This window comes from Leptonotus elevatus, chromosome 12 (assembly GCF_054856555.1).
Source record: "Leptonotus elevatus isolate MCC_2025b chromosome 12, RoL_Lele_1.0, whole genome shotgun sequence".
Classification (NCBI taxonomy): Eukaryota; Metazoa; Chordata; class Actinopteri; order Syngnathiformes; family Syngnathidae; genus Leptonotus; species Leptonotus elevatus.
Genome location: NC_141250.1, coordinates 22,478,767 through 22,500,883, shown reverse-complemented (window position 1 = coordinate 22,500,883; position 22,117 = coordinate 22,478,767). Strand labels below are relative to the sequence as shown.

General features: G+C 43.0%; 1 protein-coding gene across 4 annotated transcripts in view; it reads right to left on the bottom strand.

The window, feature by feature from the left end:
- Window positions 1–758: 758 nt before the first annotated feature.
- Window positions 759–22,117, bottom strand: part of slc4a3 (solute carrier family 4 member 3) — a 34,251-nt gene continuing 12,892 nt past the window's right edge. For 2 of the 4 annotated variants that reach the window (XM_086092054.1, XM_086092057.1), the window contains 13 exons: window positions 17,405–17,588; window positions 15,641–15,746; window positions 14,164–14,348; window positions 13,508–14,018; window positions 13,117–13,265; window positions 12,837–13,031; window positions 12,561–12,740; window positions 12,296–12,385; window positions 11,222–11,388; window positions 10,744–10,997; window positions 10,478–10,647; window positions 8,385–8,558; window positions 759–7,470 (listed from right to left, as the gene is read on the bottom strand). In XM_086092054.1, the coding sequence (XP_085948180.1) occupies window positions 7,393–7,470; window positions 8,385–8,558; window positions 10,478–10,647; window positions 10,744–10,997; window positions 11,222–11,388; window positions 12,296–12,385; window positions 12,561–12,740; window positions 12,837–13,031; window positions 13,117–13,265; window positions 13,508–14,018; window positions 14,164–14,348; window positions 15,641–15,746; window positions 17,405–17,588 (2,443 nt within the window). In that variant the 3' untranslated portion in view covers window positions 759–7,392. Of the gene's footprint in view, window positions 7,471–8,384; window positions 8,559–10,477; window positions 10,648–10,743; window positions 10,998–11,221; window positions 11,389–12,295; window positions 12,386–12,560; window positions 13,032–13,116; window positions 13,266–13,507; window positions 14,019–14,163; window positions 14,349–15,640; window positions 15,747–17,404; window positions 17,589–22,117 lie in introns of all 4 variants that reach the window. The other 2 variants (XM_086092056.1, XM_086092053.1) reach the window with 2 other exon arrangements.

Sequence of the window (22,117 nt, the reverse complement as noted above, 5' to 3'; positions counted from 1 at the left end):
GCCTGCGTGTTTCAACATCGAAAAACCAGACAGCACAGATTAGCAGCACCGCACATTTTATTATCTGAAATAATACCCACGATTCATCACCGGTCCTTGTGTAAATAGTGGCCAATATGTGCTTTACAGTTTGCTTGTGTCTATAGTCACACGCACGCACGCACGCACACACACACACACACACGCGTTTTTGTCATAAGAGCACGTGGACGTGTTGAACGGACGAGTGATGTCAGACAACTTTCTTTTTTCGAATTTCTATTGTTTCCATTCGGGGTTTATTTTTGCAATTCTTGAAAATACAATAACTTTACAGGTTCTTGCTTTATGGATGGTTAAATAGTTTAGTCATTATTTATTAGCTTATTTGCAAACAGGACGCGGAGGGGCAAACATCTCCTGCTCCCCGCGGGCAGAGTCTCGAAGTTTCTGCAACAACACAACAAAACGTTCATAGAAATTGCGCTCGAGTGGTCGCAAAAGTTGCTAAGTTGGCAACTTTTTTTTTCTTCTTTTTTTTTTCTTAAGAGCTCAGTATTGTTCATTCGGAAATGTCATCATCATTGCTCTTTTTTTTTATTTTATTTTTTTATATATATATATATAAGTTGGCAACTTTTAGCAAGTTAGCTACGTTAGCAACACTAGCAACTCTCGCTTTGTCACGACGCCGTAGCACTGGCCTGTTGTCATGGTAACAAAAGTTACATGCACTATTTAGATGAGAGAAAACCCTGAAATCAAGTATTTTGACAGAAGAATGTCAAGACAGCTTTTATTGAGACACCTGGGAATTGTTTAAAATTCCGACAAAATACAACACACCACTGGCAGAGCATTTAGTAGTAGTGGTGGTCGTGTAGCATTGAGTTGATTGTTTGGTGCTCCAGTCCGAACGTGTAACGTTCGCTTCCCTCTGGCCGGCCACATCACAGCCGATTCCAGCCATTCCGGGCGCGCATTTTGTGGCCGGCCATGTGCCGCCAAGCGAGTGCGCGCAACAACCTGCCCCGAGCAAGACAGTATGTCAACATGTCAAACATGAGAGTCACGTTGCGGGCGGCCGCCGGCTCGAAATGTACAATTTGGGGTTGCGCCGCATCGATGTTGTTGCTGAACTTTCCGAAATGGCAATCATCTGCGGGAGCGGCATGCGCTCGCGCTCAAACATTTACATTCAAAAACAAAAAAGCAGCACAACGACGATTGTGTTGCGCCGGTCCACTTTGAGCAAAGGCGACAACAGAAAAATCCCGTTTTTGAAGCATTTCACAATAAAAATGTATTTAGTAAGAGAACGGCGAACTGCCAATGTGGAGTGAAAAGTTTTGACTGGCAAATAGTTTAGAATGGAATCCGTGTGTATTTGAACGTATTTAAATGGGAATGTATTTGTAGGCTAACTGCTAAAATCTTAAAAAAAAAATTCCCATAATGCCACAGTGCATTGACTTACACAGGCGCTAACCCTGTGGCATTATGGGAAAATATGCTATAAACAATGATTACGTACTTCATTTATGAACATTTTGGTATAATGTCATGAGAATATAATGAGAAAAATGCTAAGTATTATTTTAGCATTCGAGCCTACAAGTACGTTCAAATCTATTTGCAAGTACATATTCAAATACGTTTACTCCACATTGGCAGTTCCACGCTTCTGCAATACAAAATATTTAGCATAGAGCTAAAAAACAAACAAAAAAACTACAAAGCCATTTACATGCTTCACATTTCGGGCTGATGAAAATGAAGGAATTACAGGTGTAAGATTTGGAAATCATTGCACAAATAAATAATTCATAATCTTGACTTGACCTTGTGGTCTATGCATTGTTCAGCACAAAAAGGCAGACTGTAAGCCATATCTTATTTTTGTACAAACATGTCTCAGCTAACTCAAGGCTGGGAATTTACAGTTCAAAGGTCAGTTTACCCTGAGAGAATTCTTGTATGGCTCGAAATGAAGGGCATGCTTGCGTAAGCGATTCTTCGGGCCGGCAAACGTTTGATTACACGGCCGATTCATAAAAACAGCGACTGTAAAGAACTGCTCTTCATTTTGAAGCACTGTGTGTGGGGGGGGGGGGGTGTACAGTTGTCTTCACTTGATTGTATTCCTGCAGCTATAAAACCATCTGGTGAGTCCAAGAAAATAGGGATTGGTTATCTTTCACATGTCAACGCTTACAAATGCATGCATTTCTTTGTCAAAAAAGACGATGACATCATCAAGCAAGTCCAATTGCTATCTGATCTGTGCTTACCCAAATATCCTTAAACGACTCTAAAAACGGGAATTGGAACGTTGAAAAAACAACAACATTTAAATACACGTGTTCCAAATTATTACGCATAGAATGTGTTTGCTGACTTGTCCTGTCGGTTCATTGTCTTCATATTTCTGTTGACATGTCATGATTGTTTCGTTTCCATCTGAAACTTGTGACTAAACACACATCTGTAACATTTGGTTCAAAACCAGTTTTCGGTGAAGCCAGCCTATTTTCTACTGCTAATGACTAAAGAACAGAAAGAGGTAGAATCCTCAATAGGGTCGAGATTGGGAGATGTTGGTGCAGTTTTTCGTCCTGAGCACTCAGTAGTTTTCAATGGTACAGTTTACAGAATATTATTACCAGAGGTGAGCGTCCCATGAATACTGACAGAAGGTCCGTCAATGATGGACGCCCGTGTTGTTGACGATTGACCGGAAACTTTCATAAATTGATGAACTAAGCATTGACAGAAGTGAGTTTTTGTCCATCAATGTCATCATCAATCTTCAGTTCAGTACTGACTGACGGACATCTGTTTCGTATTTATTGGTGCAACCGTGGTGGCTTGAAATAAAGCCGGATTAACGATGACGGACGGACGGGTATCCCGGCCGTCGACGAATGACGGAGCGTCAAAATATAAAGACGGATTAACGGTGACGGACGGGTATCCCGGCCGTCGACGAATGACGGAGCGTCAAAATATAAAGACGGATTAACGATGACGGACGGTAACCCGGCCGTCGACGAATGACGGAGCGTCAAAATATAAAGACGGATTAACGATGACGGACGGGTATCCCGGCCGTCGACGAATGACGGAGCGTCAAAATATAAAGCCGGATTAACGATGACGGACGGGAATCCCGGCCTTTGACGAATGACGGAGCGTCAAAATATAAAGACGGATTAACGGTGACGGACGGGTATCCCGGCCGTCGACGAATGACGGAGCGTCAAAATATAAAGACGGATTAACGATGACGGACGGGTATCCCGGCCGTCGACGAATGACGGAGCGTCAAAATATAAAGACGGATTAACGATGACAAACGGGTATCCCGGCCGTCGACGAATGACGGAGCGTCAAAATATAAAGACGGATTAACGGTGACGGACGGGTATCCCGGCCGTCGACGAATGACGGAGCGTCAAAATATAAAGACGGATTAACGATGACGGACGGGTTTCCCGGCCGTCGACGAATGACGGAGCGTTAAAATATAAAGACGGATTAACGGTGACGGACGGGTATCCCGGCCGTCGACGAATGACGGAGCGTCAAAATATAAAGACGGATTAACGATGACGGACGGTAAGCCGGCCGTCGACGAATGACGGAGCGTCAAAATATAAAGACGGATTAACGATGACGGACGGGTATCCCGGCCGTCGACGAATGACGGAGCGTCAAAATATAAAGCCGGATTAACGATGACGGACGGGAATCCCGGCCTTTGACGGATGACGGAGCGTCAAAATATAAAGACGGATTAACGATGACGGACGGGTATCCCGGCCGTTGACGAATGACGGAGCGTCAAAATATAAAGACGGATTAACGGTGACGGACGGGTTTCCCGGCCTTTGACGGATGACTGAGCGTCAAAATATAAAGACGGATTAACTGTGACGGACGGGTTTCCCGGCCTTTGACGGATGACGGAGCGTCAAAATATAAAGACGGATTAAGGATGACAAACGGGTATCCCGGCCGTTGACGAATGACGGAGCATCAAAATATAAAGACGGATTAACGATGACGGACGGGTATCCCGGCCGTCGACGAATGACGGAGCGTCAAAATATAAAGACGGATTAACGATGACAAACGGGTATCCCGGCCGTCGACGAATGACGGAGCGTCAAAATATAAAGACGGATTAACGGTGACGGACGGGTATCCCGGCCGTCGACGAATGACGGAGCGTCAAAATATAAAGACGGATTAACGATGACGGACGGGTTTCCCGGCCGTCGACGAATGACGGAGCGTTAAAATATAAAGACGGATTAACGGTGACGGACGGGTATCCCGGCCGTCGACGAATGACGGAGCGTCAAAATATAAAGACGGATTAACGATGACGGACGGTAAGCCGGCCGTCGACGAATGACGGAGCGTCAAAATATAAAGACGGATTAACGATGACGGACGGGTATCCCGGCCGTCGACGAATGACGGAGCGTCAAAATATAAAGCCGGATTAACGATGACGGACGGGAATCCCGGCCTTTGACGGATGACGGAGCGTCAAAATATAAAGACGGATTAACGATGACGGACGGGTATCCCGGCCGTTGACGAATGACGGAGCGTCAAAATATAAAGACGGATTAACGGTGACGGACGGGTTTCCCGGCCTTTGACGGATGACTGAGCGTCAAAATATAAAGACGGATTAACTGTGACGGACGGGTTTCCCGGCCTTTGACGGATGACGGAGCGTCAAAATATAAAGACGGATTAAGGATGACAAACGGGTATCCCGGCCGTTGACGAATGACGGAGCGTCAAAATATAAAGACGGATTAACGATGACGGACGGGTATCCCGGCCGTCGACGAATGACGGAGCGTCAAAATATAAAGACGGATTAACTGTGACGGACGGGTATCCCGGCCGTCGACGAATGACGGAGCGTCAAAATATAAAGCCGGATTAACGATGACGGACGGGTATCCCGGCCGTCGACGAATGACGGAGCGTCAAAATATAAAGACGGATTAACGATGACGGACGGGTATCCCGGCCGTTGACGAATGACGGAGCGTCAAAATATAAAGACGGATTAACGGCGACGGACGGGTATCCCGGCCGTCGGCGAATGACGGAGCGTCAAAATATAAAGACGGATTAACGATGACGGACGGGTTTCCCGGCCGTCGGCGAATGACGGAGCGTCAAAATATAAAGACGGATTAACGATGACGGACGGGTATCCCGGCCTTTGACGGATGACTGACCGTCAAAATTAATTGACTTGCCCACCTCTGAATATTAATGCTCTACAATACCACAAGAGTAAATTGTTAGTTATAAACTCCATACCTTATTTTGACACCACCTACCATCTCACGGCCCAACATTCAAAAACCAACGCCAACTCCAACCATCAGCACCATCTCAAGTTTTAAATGAATGTTCATGTATTTCTGTTTCTCCTTGATAGATTTATTAAGGGTGGCCGCAATACGGTTTTTCCTTGACTGCAAGCCTTGGGAGGATGTTGGGCCTCCAGAGACGCCAGCAGCCTCAAATACTGCTTAGCACTTATCAGTGGATTTTTAACAGCTGCTCTCGTAATACGATGGATTTGTCTGACAGGCGCTTTCCTGAATACGCCTCCAGGAGAATGAAGCATGAGAAAAAAATCTGCCTGAAAAAAAAAAAGCCCCAAACTCAAATGTTGATTTAACTGAAATCCGATATGCGTAATAATTTGGAACATGCTTCACTTGTTTCAGCGCGAGATTTGGACACCCAGCAGGCATTCAAGCATCGCCGTTGCTCGCGTCAGTCCGATGTGAATTTTAAGAGAAATCTTGCTGCCCAGCTAATTGTAATTCTATGAAAGCCGGCCGGCGGTGAAAACACAGATGCTACATTCGAATTGGCATGTAGTCGTCCTATACAATACATCATTCATGCTCCCTCGCCAACAACTCAACTGCTCCCTGGCGTGTCGGCCACACGTGTGTTTGCTTAGTTTCTGGCCTTTTGCAGCTGACGTGTTTGGTTATATTATTCATGACATATGTGAAATGTGTACTGGAAATCTTGTTGAGAAGATGAAAGAACCAATACGAAGAAAAACATTTACACAAAGTCCTTTCAACTCGGGGCCAACTCCTTATTTGCAGATACAGTTTAAACATGACTAATCAGCAGGTTTTGCGAGTCTGAATGTAAAAACAAAAAAGTTGCCAAAACAAAGAAAGTCAAATCAAAGTTACTTATTTGCAAGCGTCCTTTTGTGTTAGGCGTCATTGCGTGTTTACGTCTTGGAACGTGTTTGGTTGGCAGGCACAATTTGCCATTCAAAGTGCTTCAAGTGTGTGCAAAGGGCCCATGTACCGTTGCGGTCACGTTTACTTACACTCGCCATTTTCATTCGGGCTATTTGAAGCCATCTTTTTCTGGGCTGGAAGAACATCTTCAAGGAGTTTTCAAGGGAACCTTATGGAAATGGGATCCGGTATCCGGTATCCGGTATCCGCTTGCGATGAAGCGGTTTATGTCTTTACCATTATACAAGAAGAGTTTATCAGTGGGGCACCACCATTTACTCAATCAATGGGTTCGAGTGACAACATTGAAATTGTCATTATTGTTTATCATTTTTTTAGTTGAAGCTGAAGAAATCCAGACAACGTTTGTATTTGGACTATCCTGAAATTTGTGTCGTCATTGCTTACAATTTGTCGGAAACAAAGGCGGCATAAAAAAATACAAGAATTAGAGCTGACTTCACTGTTATCAATCAAATCATATTGAAGTGACCCAGGATGTACAATTTTTTAAAATGTTGATTAGAATCAAGCCCAATTTTTGTCATGAGTGCAAGTGAACATCTGCTGGCAACTGGATTCAAGACCTTTTGCACACCTTTGCATTTGAAAGGAAATGGTTGGTACCTTTTCCAAAGGAAACTCATCTACGCATGCAATATCGTTTGGCTCGTTTTCTGCAACGTCCTTTTTGCATTCGGGGCAAAGCGCTCACCTATAAATGAAATATTTCTTACTTCCTGACATTCATCCAGCAAGTTCTCAGCATTTGTCTAAGAGGTGACCATTAAATATTGCAAATATGCCCCAAGCCTGCAGAGTAATTAAAGGGATCGACATACAGTCGTCATTGTCTAGTGATGACTTCAGGTTAGGAACACAATTTCAGGGAAGGTATTAATTACCACACCACCAAAACAAGGCCCACGCAACTTTTGTATGCATTTTTGTTGCTTTTAGGGTTTTTTACTTGAGGAAAAATATATTAGCAATCTCATGTTTTTTGCCTTGTGACTCTCGTCCTGTCAACTTTCAAGAAGGAGGAGGAGGAGGAAGAGGAGGAACAAGAGGAGGTGCGGTCTGTTCGGCTCGTTCAACTTTATACGAGCATGTGAATCTCGTTGTACTCATCCCGTCCATCCTCATCAAAGTTGGGCGAGTCTTCATCGCAGTCCAGCTGTGGAGATAAAGAGCTTGACTTAGCCTGCTGACCAATTTTCTTTCTTTCTTTTTGTTTTAATGTATGTTATTTGGTGCTTTTTTGAGTCAAATGAGAGTCAATAAAGAGAAACCAAATCACGGAATCGGATATCTGTTTGGCAATCGGGTCTTTTCTAAACACGGACAGAAAATGTCTACGTATTGGATGTCTCCCTATTTAAAAAAATGACACTGGAAATGTAAGCTAAAGCAAAGCAACAGACCTTTAAACAGGGTCTGAAAATACTCAAGTCAATTAGCGGTGTGCCCATCTTTGTTTTTAGCATTTAGCCTCCAAGTACGTTTGAACGTACAGTATTTGAAAATATCTTTGGACGTATTTGCAAATGCATTTGAACGCACTTTAAAATATGCTTGTCAGTATTGGCAAATATGTTATAACGTATATCGATTTGTTTAACCGTATCTGCAAATATATGTTTACTCCACTTTGGCAGTACTGCAGTTAAGAAAACCAATTGGATCATTTCTTGGGGCATGCAAAACAGTGTTTACTGTCTTTGGCTGCTTATTGTTTAAAGTCTCACTTTGAGATCGAGACGTGTATTTTCAAAGAGGAAAAACAAAAGTTTGACTGTCTTACTCTTGGTGCTTATGAGTGGGTAACCACAAAAAACATCACCCGCCCCAATAAGTGAACGCTTCCAGGTAGAAACATGAGACATTTACATTTGTCATGAAGGAATTTCCAGTTCAATATTTGCATTTACTTTGGAGGTGTTAGTATTGGACACAAATGTGTTCGCGTCCGTCCGATTGCTAAAGTTGCAAAGGTTCCAGCAGGGGATGAGCCCGGCGCGGCGCGGCGCGGCGCGGCGCAGCGCGGCGCCGCTTCCCGCATTACTGGAAAGCCCCCGCCGCACGACCTACCGCCTGCAGCTCACGTTCCTCAAAAATCCTGGAGAGGATGATGCGGCGCAACGGCACCGTCATGATGAGGACGAAGGGGAATGCCAGGGAGGCGGCGGTGGACTTGACGACCCACAGGGCCACGATGCAGCCCAGCTGGATGAGGGTGAACATGTTCATGCGCCAGGTCTTCACCTGCGGGGGATAGAAACACCTTCAAACAGCTGACATTGGGCAAAAATGGATGGCTCGTGTTTTTGCCTCCATCTTGTGGACAAGGACTGCTCCTCCATGTTTCAAGGCCTACGGAAAATGGTGTTCTCTGTTTTCATATATACCAAATCTAACAAATGAAAGAATAGATTTTCTTTCACTTTCACAAGGGGAATTTGTTTTTGACTTTTTTAGTTGTTTAGTAATCAAATCACCAGTAGGACATAGGAAGGCGTTTTTCCCAAAAACTGAAGAAAAAATCAAGCAGGACCAAGACTCGATGACACGTCACAAATATTATTACTTTTACTTTCGGGACTTTTCTAACGATCAGAGATATGGAGTGTCCCAGTTCCCACTCCAAGGCGAAGATGTTTTGGACCTTCATAAACCTGTTCCCTCCTCGTCAAAAACTGTTAATGTGCTCTCTATTTATTTATTTATTTATTTGTTTGTTTGCAAAAAAAAAAAAAAGGCTATTTTTGAGGGTCTAAGCCTCGGCAAAAACTTTTTGGGGAATGTGCTCAGTAGTGCCCCCAGTCAATTTTTAACAACGCACCCATAGATCTACGAAAACTGGAATGCATATGTAACTGTCTAAGACCTACAAAGAAAGTCAAAAAAAAAAGGGCATACTCTAAACCTCAGAGGAAGTCTGCCATTTTGATTTTCATTTTGAAATGTGGCACCACTTTGGGTCATTAGACATATTTGAACAAACTCATCCTCGAAAATAAATCCGGTATGAAATGAAAAGTTATTGAAAGCTTTTTATTTTGTTGCGCGCTGTTGCCTTAGCGACGCACTGCTAGCAAAGAATAATGATGCTGTTTTTGAGGGTCTAAACATATTATTTTGTATATTAGTATACTTTGGAAGATTCTTGCATCTCCTATGCAAATGAATGTCAGCATGCAGATGTGTTGTTGAGTAGCGGAAGGCCCAAACTTGCACATGCGAGTCTGTCATTACTCAGGCTTCTGGGCGTCGGTGTCAGTGCTGCAATCCATAACATCCCAAACACTAAAGGCTGTCATTTCTGCAGCTACATGACCTCGAAGGATGGACTGGCTTTGGCTTTTTTGGCTGCGATCGCGCACGGCTGGATTGTGTTCTGCCGTCCTACCGCTAATGACAGAGGACGCGAGTGACAGCGTGTACTGGAGATATGCTTGCTGTTTGTCTGCGCGTGGGAGTGTGCGTGTGCGCATGTTAACGGCGGGGGAATCGGGTCATGTGACTTGACTCCAGACAGACATAAGTCAACAATTTTAGGACTTGCTAGGCTTGACTTTGACTTGGTTTTAGGGATGGACCGAGACTATGCACTGTTGGGAGGCCGAATTTCAGAATTGTTGATTCATTTGCTTGTTGATTAATCCATAAATTGTTGCACGTCCAGAGTCAAAAATGGTCATAAATTAGATTAGCTTCACAGTTTAGCTCACCAATAGCAGGTTAAACATAAACTAAGCTTCTTACAAACCCTGAAAAGTCAATACAGAAACTGGTTTGGGAACTTTAAAAATAATGATGTGACTGTGAAAAAACAGTTGGGTCAAAAATAACCCAACTATGGGTCAAAAATGGACCGATCCTCTACTTGGGTCGATTTGACCCAACTTTTATTAACCGCGACGATACGCTGCTACTTGTTTGCTATATGCGAACTCCTCGGACTAGTTACGAGTCGAGGTAAGGTCACTTGGCGAGCGGTGGCGCTGCAAGTACCGGTACCAAACATAACGCAGTATAAAACCCACCCAGGCAACGGGGAGAACATGCAAAAAAATAGCCTTCTGGCTAATTCTGTCTTTTTTAACTCATGAATTTCTATGTGTTTTATTAAATTGCACCGCCCCCTTTTGAATAAATCAAATGCAACCCCTGGTGTGCGTTACCTTGGTGACGTAAATGTGGTCGGGGTGATGCTTGGCCGGTGTGACCATGAGCGTGATGCGTTCGTACAACTGGATCCCCGTCAGAGAGGTGACCCCCATGTACAAGAAGATGCCAAAGAGCACAGGCAGAGGGATGAGGCGCAGCACGTCGGTCATCACAATGGACATACCTGATCATTGGGCCAGACCAAAACCAATTTCAATCACATACACGGCATCGATTCATTTCAACGCCCTACGGAGCAGACGTCGGACATCCTTCTCACCGACAAGCACGGCCACGAGAAGCCCCGTCAGCCTCTGCTCTTTGACTTCCTGGATCATGGGCTTCTCCCCGGGGGCCGTGGCCTTGCTCATGACGGTCAGGGCGTTGACGTGAGTGACCGAGCGCACCGTGGCCGCCGTCAGCCACGGCAGGCCGAAGAGCGGGCAGAAGGCGCCCAGAATGACGATCAGCAGCAAGTCCAGGTGGAAGCCCGAACCTTTCACCAGGCGGCGCTCCTTTTTACTGACAATCAGGCTGAAATGTGAAGAGGAATAATGTGTATATATATTAGGGTCATTTAAAAAAAGTTGTTTTGTAAAAGGTGCAGCATATTGATGCTGTCATCTGTGTTCATGTTGATTTTGTTTCATGTTTTGAAGAGCACAGAATTTGCACAATTTGAACAAATAGCTGAAACCCGATTCAAGAGAAAAGCAAACCACAAAGAGGCAAGTGTTTATTATAAATGCTGCACTTACGAGGTGATCTGCGTTTCCATAAAAATGAGGATGAATACGAGAAGGGCGGGGACAATGGACGCTCCCATCATCCAGGTGGGAAAGGGCTGCTTGTCCCCAAAGGGACTGATGAACCAACCTCTCTTGTTAGGGGAAGTGACTGAAACCCCCGAGGGCACATTGAGTTTCTAGAAGGAAACAAAATATAACCCAAGGGATTTATGAGTCCCTCCAATGTTCAAGCAACAAACTGTCAAAGGCCACTAAGACCGCATTTACACGCAATTCCTAAAGATTATTAGTGCAAAGAGTTGCTCCTATTGGCCAAATTGTAAGAATCACGTTTTCTCAGAATTTCCCTTAAAAGTGGAGAGCACAGATAAAAGCTATTTCTGAAGAATGGCAGCTTTCAAGAGAGCTGCTAAGGTAAGATTTGTTAAGAGCAGAGAAAAATATGTTTAAGTGGCTTCGGAGTTCCCCGAAACAGAAGACAAAATGGCCAGGCGTGATGTGTGCGTTTCGTGTTTCCACTCATGTTAAAACCATCAAAATCAACATCCTTTTCTTGGGAAACAGCGCGTCGCCACGGCAACAGCATTCGCCAAATTAAAAATCTTGGCTTTTACGTTTCATTTTGAACGTCTTATGGAACGCCAACACTTCCAAGACAATCTGATACCATCTCTTTGAGGAGTTCTTTCAAATGTGACCTCCTCCATTAAGAGTTTCTGTCCATTCCTTACTTAAGAGTTTTTGAGAATGTTCTGGACTCGCTTCTAAGATAAGACGCCTTGCTAGGAATTTTTAGGTTATGTTAGGAACTCTCTAAGAGGATTCTTAGAATCTATAGGAATACGGAGGCCCTGAATGTCAATCCTGTGCGCACTTCTGGTCGGTTTTATTCCAGACACTGGAACCATTGGCGAGCATGCCTGTATGTTTTACATTGATCACTGTGGAAGGCGGAGTAGAATGAATTTTACTATTTCCTCCCCTTTTTTCTCTTTGATTCTGTTATTGTTCTTTGGTTTTGTGATATGGACCCCCCCCCTGGTTCTGGAATAAAGTTGTTCATTCATTCGTGAAGCCATTTACCTGCGTGTAAGTGTCGGTGATGGAGTAATCCACAAACACAGAAACTAAAATTGAAATGGGAATACCAAAATCCCCAATGATTCTTCTTGCCTGAGGGGAAAAACAAGAAGAAGAAAGTCAGTCATCTTTTGGCCACAAGAGTAGAAATGTCACTCAATGGCCTTACGATTGGTAACAAAACCATCACGACCCTAACCCTAAAAGTTAGGTGATCTAATCCTAACCACCGGGTTCCCCAGAGTGAGGTTCATTTAGCGGTGATTACCTTGCCGCCCAAAAAGCGACTGTTTCTGAACTTTCTGAGGAAGAACGCCAGAAAGAACGTGCCCATCATGAGGACGAGAGAAAGCAAAGCAGTGTTGGGTTGGTTCTGGACGTCATGAAGCTCAGACGGAGGCGTGGCGTCCCCGGGGTACCACGCCATCAACGGATGTTCTTGAAACACCTGAAAAACAAGACATGTTTTCCTTCCGTCCCCCCCTGAAATGCGACAAACACAATCAAAATGCCTCCATCTGAAAAATCTGATCTCCAAAATAACCTTGATGAGCTTCGAGAAGGTCTCGTAGATGAAGATGAGGGAGATCAGGAAAGCAAATATCTCTTGGGTAAAGGGTGAGATGAAGCGAACCAGAAAGCTGCCCTCCGCCGCCACAATCAGCAGGACGATGAAGACCAGCCAGAACCCGATCCACACCCGACCCGTGAGGTACTCGAAATTGTAGGCCTGGCAAAACTGAGCGACAACACCTTCCGATGATGCGCTTGACACACTCGTACCGCTAATCGTTATGACGTTCCGACTGTGAACCGTGCGCTACCTTGTAGAAGGCTTCCTCAAAAACCAGTAAGGGTCCGGAGAATCCTATGATGAGAAGCGGCTGACCGGCCAGGAGTGAGAATATAACTCCAAGCGTCGCAGTGGAAACAATCAGCTCGGACACGCCCATCATGCCCTCGGTTTTCTCCCCTTCATGTGAAGGCAAAAGAAAATACAAAAGGAATACTTTCAGCTACGGATTAGAAGAGAGAAAAAAAATGTTGGCAGGATGTCTGACTTTGAATTCTGAGAATAAAGTTAGAATTCTCACTGTAAAAAGTCGGAATTCGGAGAAAGTGACAATCCTGCCAAACCTTTCTTTCTCTTATCACTGTGCCTCATCCTCTTTCCGTTACGTGAAAATGGACGTGTGCGTTGTCAATTTGCCCTACCTAGCAACCCCCCGAAGGTTATGGTGGGCGACAGCGCAGCAAAGTAAATGAAGATAACGGCAGCGACGCATTGCATGTCCACGGCATCTTTCAAGTCGCTGACGTAGTTGGGGTAGCGGCGCCGAATGTCATGGATCAGTCCCCCAAACGGAATCCCCGAACGCTTTAACGGGTCAACCTCTTGGTCGCCGTCCTCCTCTTCCTCTTGAATCGGGTCTGGATGGTGGAGCACGTGGCAGTTTTTCCCATGAATGTATCTTCGAAAGAAAAATTCTCCATGCCGCGGATTACCTTTGTTGTTCTGCTCCAGGCCAAATGAAGAGTGGTGCTTCTTCAGCTCCCTTTCCTTCCGCTTGCGCAGCATCTGCTTCTGGAAGTCGGCTACGGTCTTCAACAGGTCTTTGCCCTCCACGTCAGACGGCGGAATGACAATGCTGCAGTCCAGGAATTCGTTGATACCGTTTAGAAGATCCTGTCTGTTGTCGGCGAAATAAGCCACCTCGTGGAAGCTCTGCAATTCATAATGGAGGACCAATCATCTTCAAAAGAACACGGCATGGTTGTATTTTCAGTATTTCATCTCTATAAAATAGTTAATCAATTCAAAAATCCTTGATTTACGTGGTTGGGGTGAAGAATGTCGGTTTGTTTCCCACCTTGTCCGACATGAGCGTTGAGAAAGACCGTCCGATCTCGTGGTAGTCCACGTTGGCCTGACTGGGACCCAGCAGGACAAAAATGAAGCGAACGGGAACCGGGACCTCCAACACGGACTCCAGAAGCACGGCCTCGTTCAGCCGTACGAAGGCCATGGCCGGCTGCTCCAGGAATTCAACGCAGCCTGCCAGGGCACAAAATGGACGTTCATGCCTTTTCCACCAAGATTGATCTTCATTGGAGGTCAGATTCCAAGACTAAGTCACAATTTGTCAAATTTCACATTTTTTCTAAAATCTATACCTTTGGTCAGCGTGTGGGTGTCATTTGTACAAATTAATCTGAATTGTTGAAAATGGTTTGCGCCGTTTGATGATGCAATGACAACGGTTGAAAAAAAAGGCCGTTTTGGGGGTCTGCTGAAAAGTGACGATTTTGGAGGTTTTGGCCTGACACCAGCGAAATTCACATCACAAATATTTTGTTTTAAACTTGAAGTAGATATTTGCAAGTAAATACAAACTGAATCCATCTGCTTTATGGATGACTAAAGAAATGATCGAATATTTGCTGTTAAGGTTTTGAAATCACATTTGGGCAACTTGAAGTTAAACAACAACTCTAAACGATTATTAAAATATTTGTCAACTAATTTGATAATCCATTAGTTGTCAACTAGGGATGTCACGATATCCAAATATCACGATACAACATCACTATATGAAGGGCACTATACAATAATTATCACGATATTGTGGGGAGGTTGGCGAAACAAAAGGTCATAATATTGTAAATAAAATGAGCTCATACGGGGGGAAAAAGCACAATATTGTACTTTTGTACATAACGGCAATACATATAAACCATCTACAATCTCTAATAGCACTTAATGTTTGATTTGATTCACAAGCATATTAAGTTCCCCTTCATCTGGCCATTAGCGTGGATTTTAAACATAGACGGGCCAAAACATGCCTCGTGAAAATTAAACTGCACTAAAAAGCTAGCAACCAGAGGGTACTAGAACTGCACAAATGGAAATCAACCCGACTTTTTTTTAACAGATGTGCGGCTTTTAATGTTGTGATATGACGACGACGATATTGTGGCAGTTTTAATATTGCGATATCACGATATTGCCGTTATCGTTACATCCCTATTGTTGATTAATCTTTGCACGTATATATTTAGCATTCTGCTATATTTTTTGATGATAAAACATAGAATGGCTTTGAATAACCTGTGAACGTTGCTATTAAGAAATAAACCCGGAGAAATAAAAGGCCCGATTACACGTTACGTCAAGCGAATCAACGACACAGAAAAGACGACCGACGAAAAAGAATGCGACAAAAGCCGGTCTGAATCTACCAAGTTGACGTAAACCGTAAAATGACAGCACGATGCACTTGAATCATTCTGATGTCATACGAAAGGCCAAAAGCAAATGAAATGCTGTTTTGTCCAAAAGCTTACCAACGAGAACAATGACAGCTTCAGCATCTCTTGGTATCTTGGCGAGGAGCTTCAAAGACCTGGCGGCCGCCGGATGGCTCTCCGGAGATACGGGGTGGAGAGATTTCTTGGAGCCAGAACAGTACACAGATTATCCACATGATTGTTCGTGATGTGACGACGCAATGCGGCTTGGGAGCAATTCCATTGTTTTATTGGGCCAGCAGGGCCACGTGCCGCCTCCCTGCGATATTGCTTATTGACCCCCCCCGTTAGCCTCCTTGAGTTTAAAACACATCATGACCAACGTCATCAAAAACATGACACATTTGCAGTCAATGCATCAAGAAGTGTTCAAAAGAAGTGCCGGCGTGTTGACTCAGAAAATAATTCAACGCATGTGGTCAAGCGGGCTGTGTGACGTTCAGCGAGCACCTCCGCGACTCGTCAAGAAGCAATTCCATGTGACATTCGAGTCTCTCACAGGCGGTTCCAAAACTCAGATTAAAGATTAACATTGATCGATAGCTGAGTCAAATTACGCTGCGGGATTCCCGTAAGAAGAAGGAACAATGAATGATGTGATATTTCTACTTTTTTATAGCCTTTCGACACCTCCCTTGTCTCAAACAAGGGTCAATAGTCAGCTTTCCATCCAATTGTCTCGAATTTTTTAAGCAAATTGACTAAAAATGCGCAAAACGGAGATGCGACTTCCATCTGTTCTTCTTTTGCGAATATTGAGAGGGGCCTCCGACGCTGTAGGTGGCGCTATACACCATAGAGATGTGATCCACCAGTCATTTAAAAGAAGAAGAAGAAGACCAGGAAGCGACTACGAGTTTGCTTTTGTAATTCTTGATCAACTGTAGCGTTTCTTTGCTGTTTCAATCTAAAATCGCATTAATATTCACTTCTTCAATTCATTCCAAAAATATTTCTGTTTTGGGACTACAAACGTACGTGTGACGTAATATCCGGTCAAAACGTACGCAAAACGCAAAACCTTTTTTCATAGCCATTGTTGGCTATTTCCTTTTTTCGATACGCTTCAAAATCCATCCCCTCCAAGCGTACCTTTTATGCAAATTTTGGGCCCTTTTTTGAATTTCTAGCATTTCCATTCAGTTTTATTTTCGCATTTCTTGAAAATTCGAATAAAAATGCATACCTACATAATATTAGGGCTGGGCGATATGGCCAGAAAATAAAATCTCCGTTTTTTTCAGTCATTCAGGACGATTACGATTTTAATTGATTTTAATCCAATAAACCCAACAAACGTTTATAAGGTTTCATTCATTAAAAAAATTATTCTTGTGCAAAATGTTCAGACAACAATAAAGTGCACTGATTCTAAATCAGTTTGAATATCAATTTAACATTCTTAGTTTGTGCTTAATTGCCACAATTAAGTAGTTGGTAGCTATTGTAAGCATGCCTTGTAAACCACCGATCTAGTATTCTGCCACTTGTGGAAAATTACAACTCACAATAACAGAACATAAGAACATCAGCTTTTGATAATCCAGAAGACAAAATTCACGATTTTGCTAATTTTCAAGGGTTCGATTTTCAAAATGACGATTAATCGAATGAATTTGATTTATTGCCACAGCCTTACTACATATGCATATACTTTAAATTGGCATTGTGTCAACACATGAACTTTTCACATTAAATATCCACATTAGAGCTCAATCCGTGAGAGATTATTATTATAAATTGTTAGCAATGTAATAAAGTAAACATTTAGGAGCCATCCAATAAGCAACGGCAACTCACAAACAGGCTGACAAAGACTTCTTGTTTGGGGTCGTACACGGGTCCTTTGCTGTCCTGGTGCTCCTCCATTTCTTCGGCGACGAGGGGCAGGCTGGTGTCCTGGACATGGTTGTGATTAAAACTGCCGTGAAGACTGCTCGATGAGTGGTGGCGGTGAAAACGGTGCTTCATGTCACTGGGATGACTGTGGTAGAATTAAAAAAACAAAAACAAAAAAAAACAGTTGGATTTGTTCATTTGAGTTACGTATAGTTTTGTGATAATCCTCACCAAAAAAAAAATTGCTTTCGTTGCCTATATTAAGAATTTACGGTTAGATCTTGAAAAAATGCAGCAGCAGTGTGCAAACGCCTTTCACTGGATGAAATCATACCTCACCAATAGGAAGCAATAAGTTGTAGTCAACAGTGTCAAATTGCCCTATCCGGAGTGTACCTTGGGTGTTCCGCATGGTTCCACTCTAGGACCAGTTTTTTTTTTTTTTTTTTTACATAAATGACCTTCCAGATGCTCAGCATCAGCGAATGTCCCACTTTCAAAACTTTCAAGAATAAACTCAAAAAAATGGTGACTACTAAACTTCCCCTGACAACCCAGGCTAAACTTAACTCCTCCCTTTCATATAAAGATGGTCTCTCAGTTGAGATCTATCACTTCAATATACTTCATTGACACCAATTCTTTTTTAGACACGACTTTGGTGGCATCTCAAGACAATCGTAATGAGCGCAGATGTATTTAGCCCATTTTTGTGTGTTCTTTTTAACAAGCTAGAAAATTATATCGCATGGATATAAATAATAGAGTTTAAAAGTAATGTTTAAACAACAACAATACAGTATACTCCCCATTTTATTAGAAAATGGGCAGGAAGTACCCCAAAACCACATCAAACACTCAAGCAGGCACCCCGAAACCTCGGATCCTCGAATCGCCTCTGGAAGAAACCGCGAAAAGCGAAGTTTGTTAACGAAAAGCTCCGCAGCACTGTCATTATTTGTGAAGCACAAGTTACAACACTTTCACTCCCTCGCATGTCATCTCAAATTCATTGCTGTCCACCAAGTCCAATGGTGATATCACCCGTGACTCATGAGGACCACATGGTCCAGTATGATGGTAGCAGACTTTGGCAAAACAAAGCTCTTGCCTAAAGGAGGTGCAAAACTGTGCAAAAGGCAATTTCGCACACAAGCCGTTCCTGATGAATCTTTCAAGTGGCGCGAGCAAGCCAAAAAACGCTAACAGCATCTCGATGTGTTTCTTTCCACGTTGTAAATCTGATGTCAGTCTCATAATGACCGTAATGACGGAGGCTCGCTTTCCCTGTGGAAGCTGCCAGTGATATGCCGGGAATTTTACGTGGAAAGGCTGACAATGACCGCACGATGGCCCACTTGGAATTTTGGCCGGGCGGCTTTTATTTTTGTCGCATTAGTTGCGTTCGCTTTACGTGTGTGCGTGCGGTCGTCAGCCGCATTTGGCCGACGCGATTCTCCAAAAATGTTTATTAATGAACCCCTCGGAGTACATATCAAGGAAATAGACGCCGGCTGAGTTGGCGAGCGAAATCCGCGCCTTTTTGCACAAGTGCAACATGTTCTGTTTTGCCATTGACTCAGCTATTGTATTTGGACAGGCATGAGTTGTTTTTGTCCCGCTAATTCCTTTTGACAGCATCCATGTGGCTAATGCATTTTCATGACGTAATCTTTCAAATCTATACGTCTAATCAATTACCACTGTGGGTTTTTTAGGGCAGTTTCACTGGCATCTCATTATTAGCCCAAGTCAATATAGGCAGGGGAGTCTTTGGGGGAGCTTCGATGACGAACACAAATTCAGTCGGAATTTCTAATGATTTCTGTTGACCTTTTTATGGCTAACCACCTAAAACAGATTCACTCTTTGTAAATAGCCATATTTTCTTAACGGAATGTGGATTGTATTTAATTTTGAAATTTGCATTGTAAATGGCCACTTCTGGTTTTGTGCTAGCGCTTTTGTTTTGAAGCCTCACTTCCGGTTTCGTGCTGTTCGTACTTCAGGTAGCTTGATAGCGAAAATAAATAAGTACGCTGGAAAAGTTTGTTGCACAGCTTGGAGGAATGTTGTGTTTTATATTGGAAAACCTTCCGAAGAGGAAAAAGGTACATTTTGTTGAAGATTTGTTTATTAGCACTTGTGTTTTTACATTTTTGATTATTGCTTGCTATCTTTCACCTCTAACGGTGATTCGGTGACTTATGATGACTTAAGGTGATTCATGGTGATAAAAAATAAAGCGACAAATCATCAGTAAAGTTTCATCCTTGTTCGGGGGGGGGGGGTGGGGGGGTGGGGGGGGGCTGCTACACAATATTCAGCCACTGGAACTATTTAAAAAGTACAACTTATTGAGTAACTTATTTGGCATTTTCATCAAGAAGTTATATTATTATTATTATTTTTTTTTGTTAGACAGCAACTTTCAAAATGCATGGACACCACTAATAAGATTCATTTTCATGGTGAATCCTTGAAAATGATCATCAAACTTTGACGCCATGCTCCGCCCATTTTATTTAGATCGCAGAGACAAAAACGGATCCCAATTTACAATCTAAAATGGGCAACTTCTTGTTCTTTTTTATTTTTTTGACATTTGGTTATGATGCACACAGATTTTGCTGCTAAGCAGTGACACTGGTGGCGGGACAATTTATGTTTTTATTTTTAAATTTACATTCGATTGTAAGGTGCTCTTATAATATTGTTTCGCCCTGTATTTATTCAAACATAAAATGAATCAAAAAATATATGTCCTCAATCATTTCCGTAGCATGTATGAAGGTCAATATCTTCCCGTTTGAAAGCATTTCCTGATGAGTGCTAAATATCTTCCAGATGTGCAGCAGAGTGACTGCAAGTATAATTGGAACATAGTTTTGTGCAACAATAAAGCGCAAACAGTTATGCCATGACTCAACACATTTCAACTCAAATCAAACAGAAAAATATTATTAGTCGCTGGAAACTGAAAAGGCCCGGGGTCCCGGTGATGTCATTATCTCTGCCAGAAAGCGATTTCTATTTGTCAATGGACAGTGGATGGGAGTGGCTAATGCCTTGGCTGGAATTGACATGATTGTAACGGGTGCTGACCCCCTTCGCCCCACATTTGACTCACTCCAGGCTTCAGTTACTGGTTTCAGTGTATACTGAACTCAGGCCCCAGTTTCATAAACTTTGGCATTTTTTGGTAGAGGATCGCGTATATGCAAAACGTTCTTAGTTATGAATGATTAATTGCTATATTGTTGTCTTGAAATGAATGTTCGCAGCCACCTGTGAGAGCTCGCATGTCTAAAATTGGTGAAATAAATACTATAGACCAAGGCAGACAACTAGCTAACTAGCGTAGCTAACTAGCATAGCTAACTAGCGTAGCTAGCATCAGTTCTTTTCTGTGACTTCTGATGTTATTTCACAAAGCAGAGAAGTCGTGACCCATTTTTCGAGAACTACGTTTATTAACTGTTAAAATCTTATTTTGAAGACTCAATTAATTTCTTATTATGATTAAAAATGTACCAAATATTCAGTGTTAAAAGAAAAAACATAAAAAAAAAACAACATATTTTAAAGATGTAACTGCAATCCCATGATACAAAAAAATCCCCGCCATACCGTATTTTTTAAATTAAATTTCTCATAACTTTAGAAGTCTTGTAGAGATTAGATGTGGTTAAACACCTGAATGAAAACAAAATACATGCCAAATGGCCAGTCAACAAGTTTTGTACTTTTGTGCTGCCTTGTCAATTGGACACAAAAGTGCGTTTGTGTGTTTATAGAATTGAAGAGCACGGCAAGGCTGCAGAACAAAAGCAGAACTGCTTTCCAGCGAGCGCCATCGATAAAATGGCGGTAGCTTTCAAGCCGGGCACAACCGCAGCTACAGCTTCAACATCTGTAGCCTCGTCAACCGCAGGAAAGTTCAGATGATGAGCCAAGTCTTGTTCAAGCGAACATTCTGGAAATTCCCAGTGCGGGTTCCGTGCGTCAGCCTTTTTCTAACACCAAAACCAAAAGAATAAGGAAGAGGGCAGCTCGGATCTTCTCATGTGTCGCTTTGCATATGTTAACATGAAGCCATTGACGGGATTAAACGAGTACGTTTAAAGTCGAGCTAAAAAATAAAAAAAATGTTTCTCCGTCATCCAGGCTAAAGTTTGAAATGACGAAGTCTGAGATCCAATGAAAGCTTCTGGCCAAGGCTGTGTAACAACACAGAGGAAACACGGCGGGTGGCAATTAGGATTACATTTTAGGGATCCAATTCGCAGAGAGACTCCCGTTGTGTTCTCACTGCACGCCGATTCCTTCTGATGGAAAGCTGTTAAAATGTGTCATTAACGGAGCCAAAAGCAACACACTTGACAATAAACGTCCAATTTCGGGGCTTGTTCAGACCTCACACTTGGAAGCAGTTACTGCAGTTTTGCAACAAATGGATCATCCAATTTCCCTTTTTAATTTCAAGTACGTTCACTTCACCTGAAGAACTAATGAGGATCGATCCGTAATGTGACTTAGAGATGATGTGTTATCGTTCGCAATATATGAACCGTGTAGCGTGGGAAGACGTTTTTCAAAAAAGCAACGATGGAATCAATTCCATGTTTCGTAATCATGAAAACTCCGATTACGTGTGAGACGACGGTGGTGAGG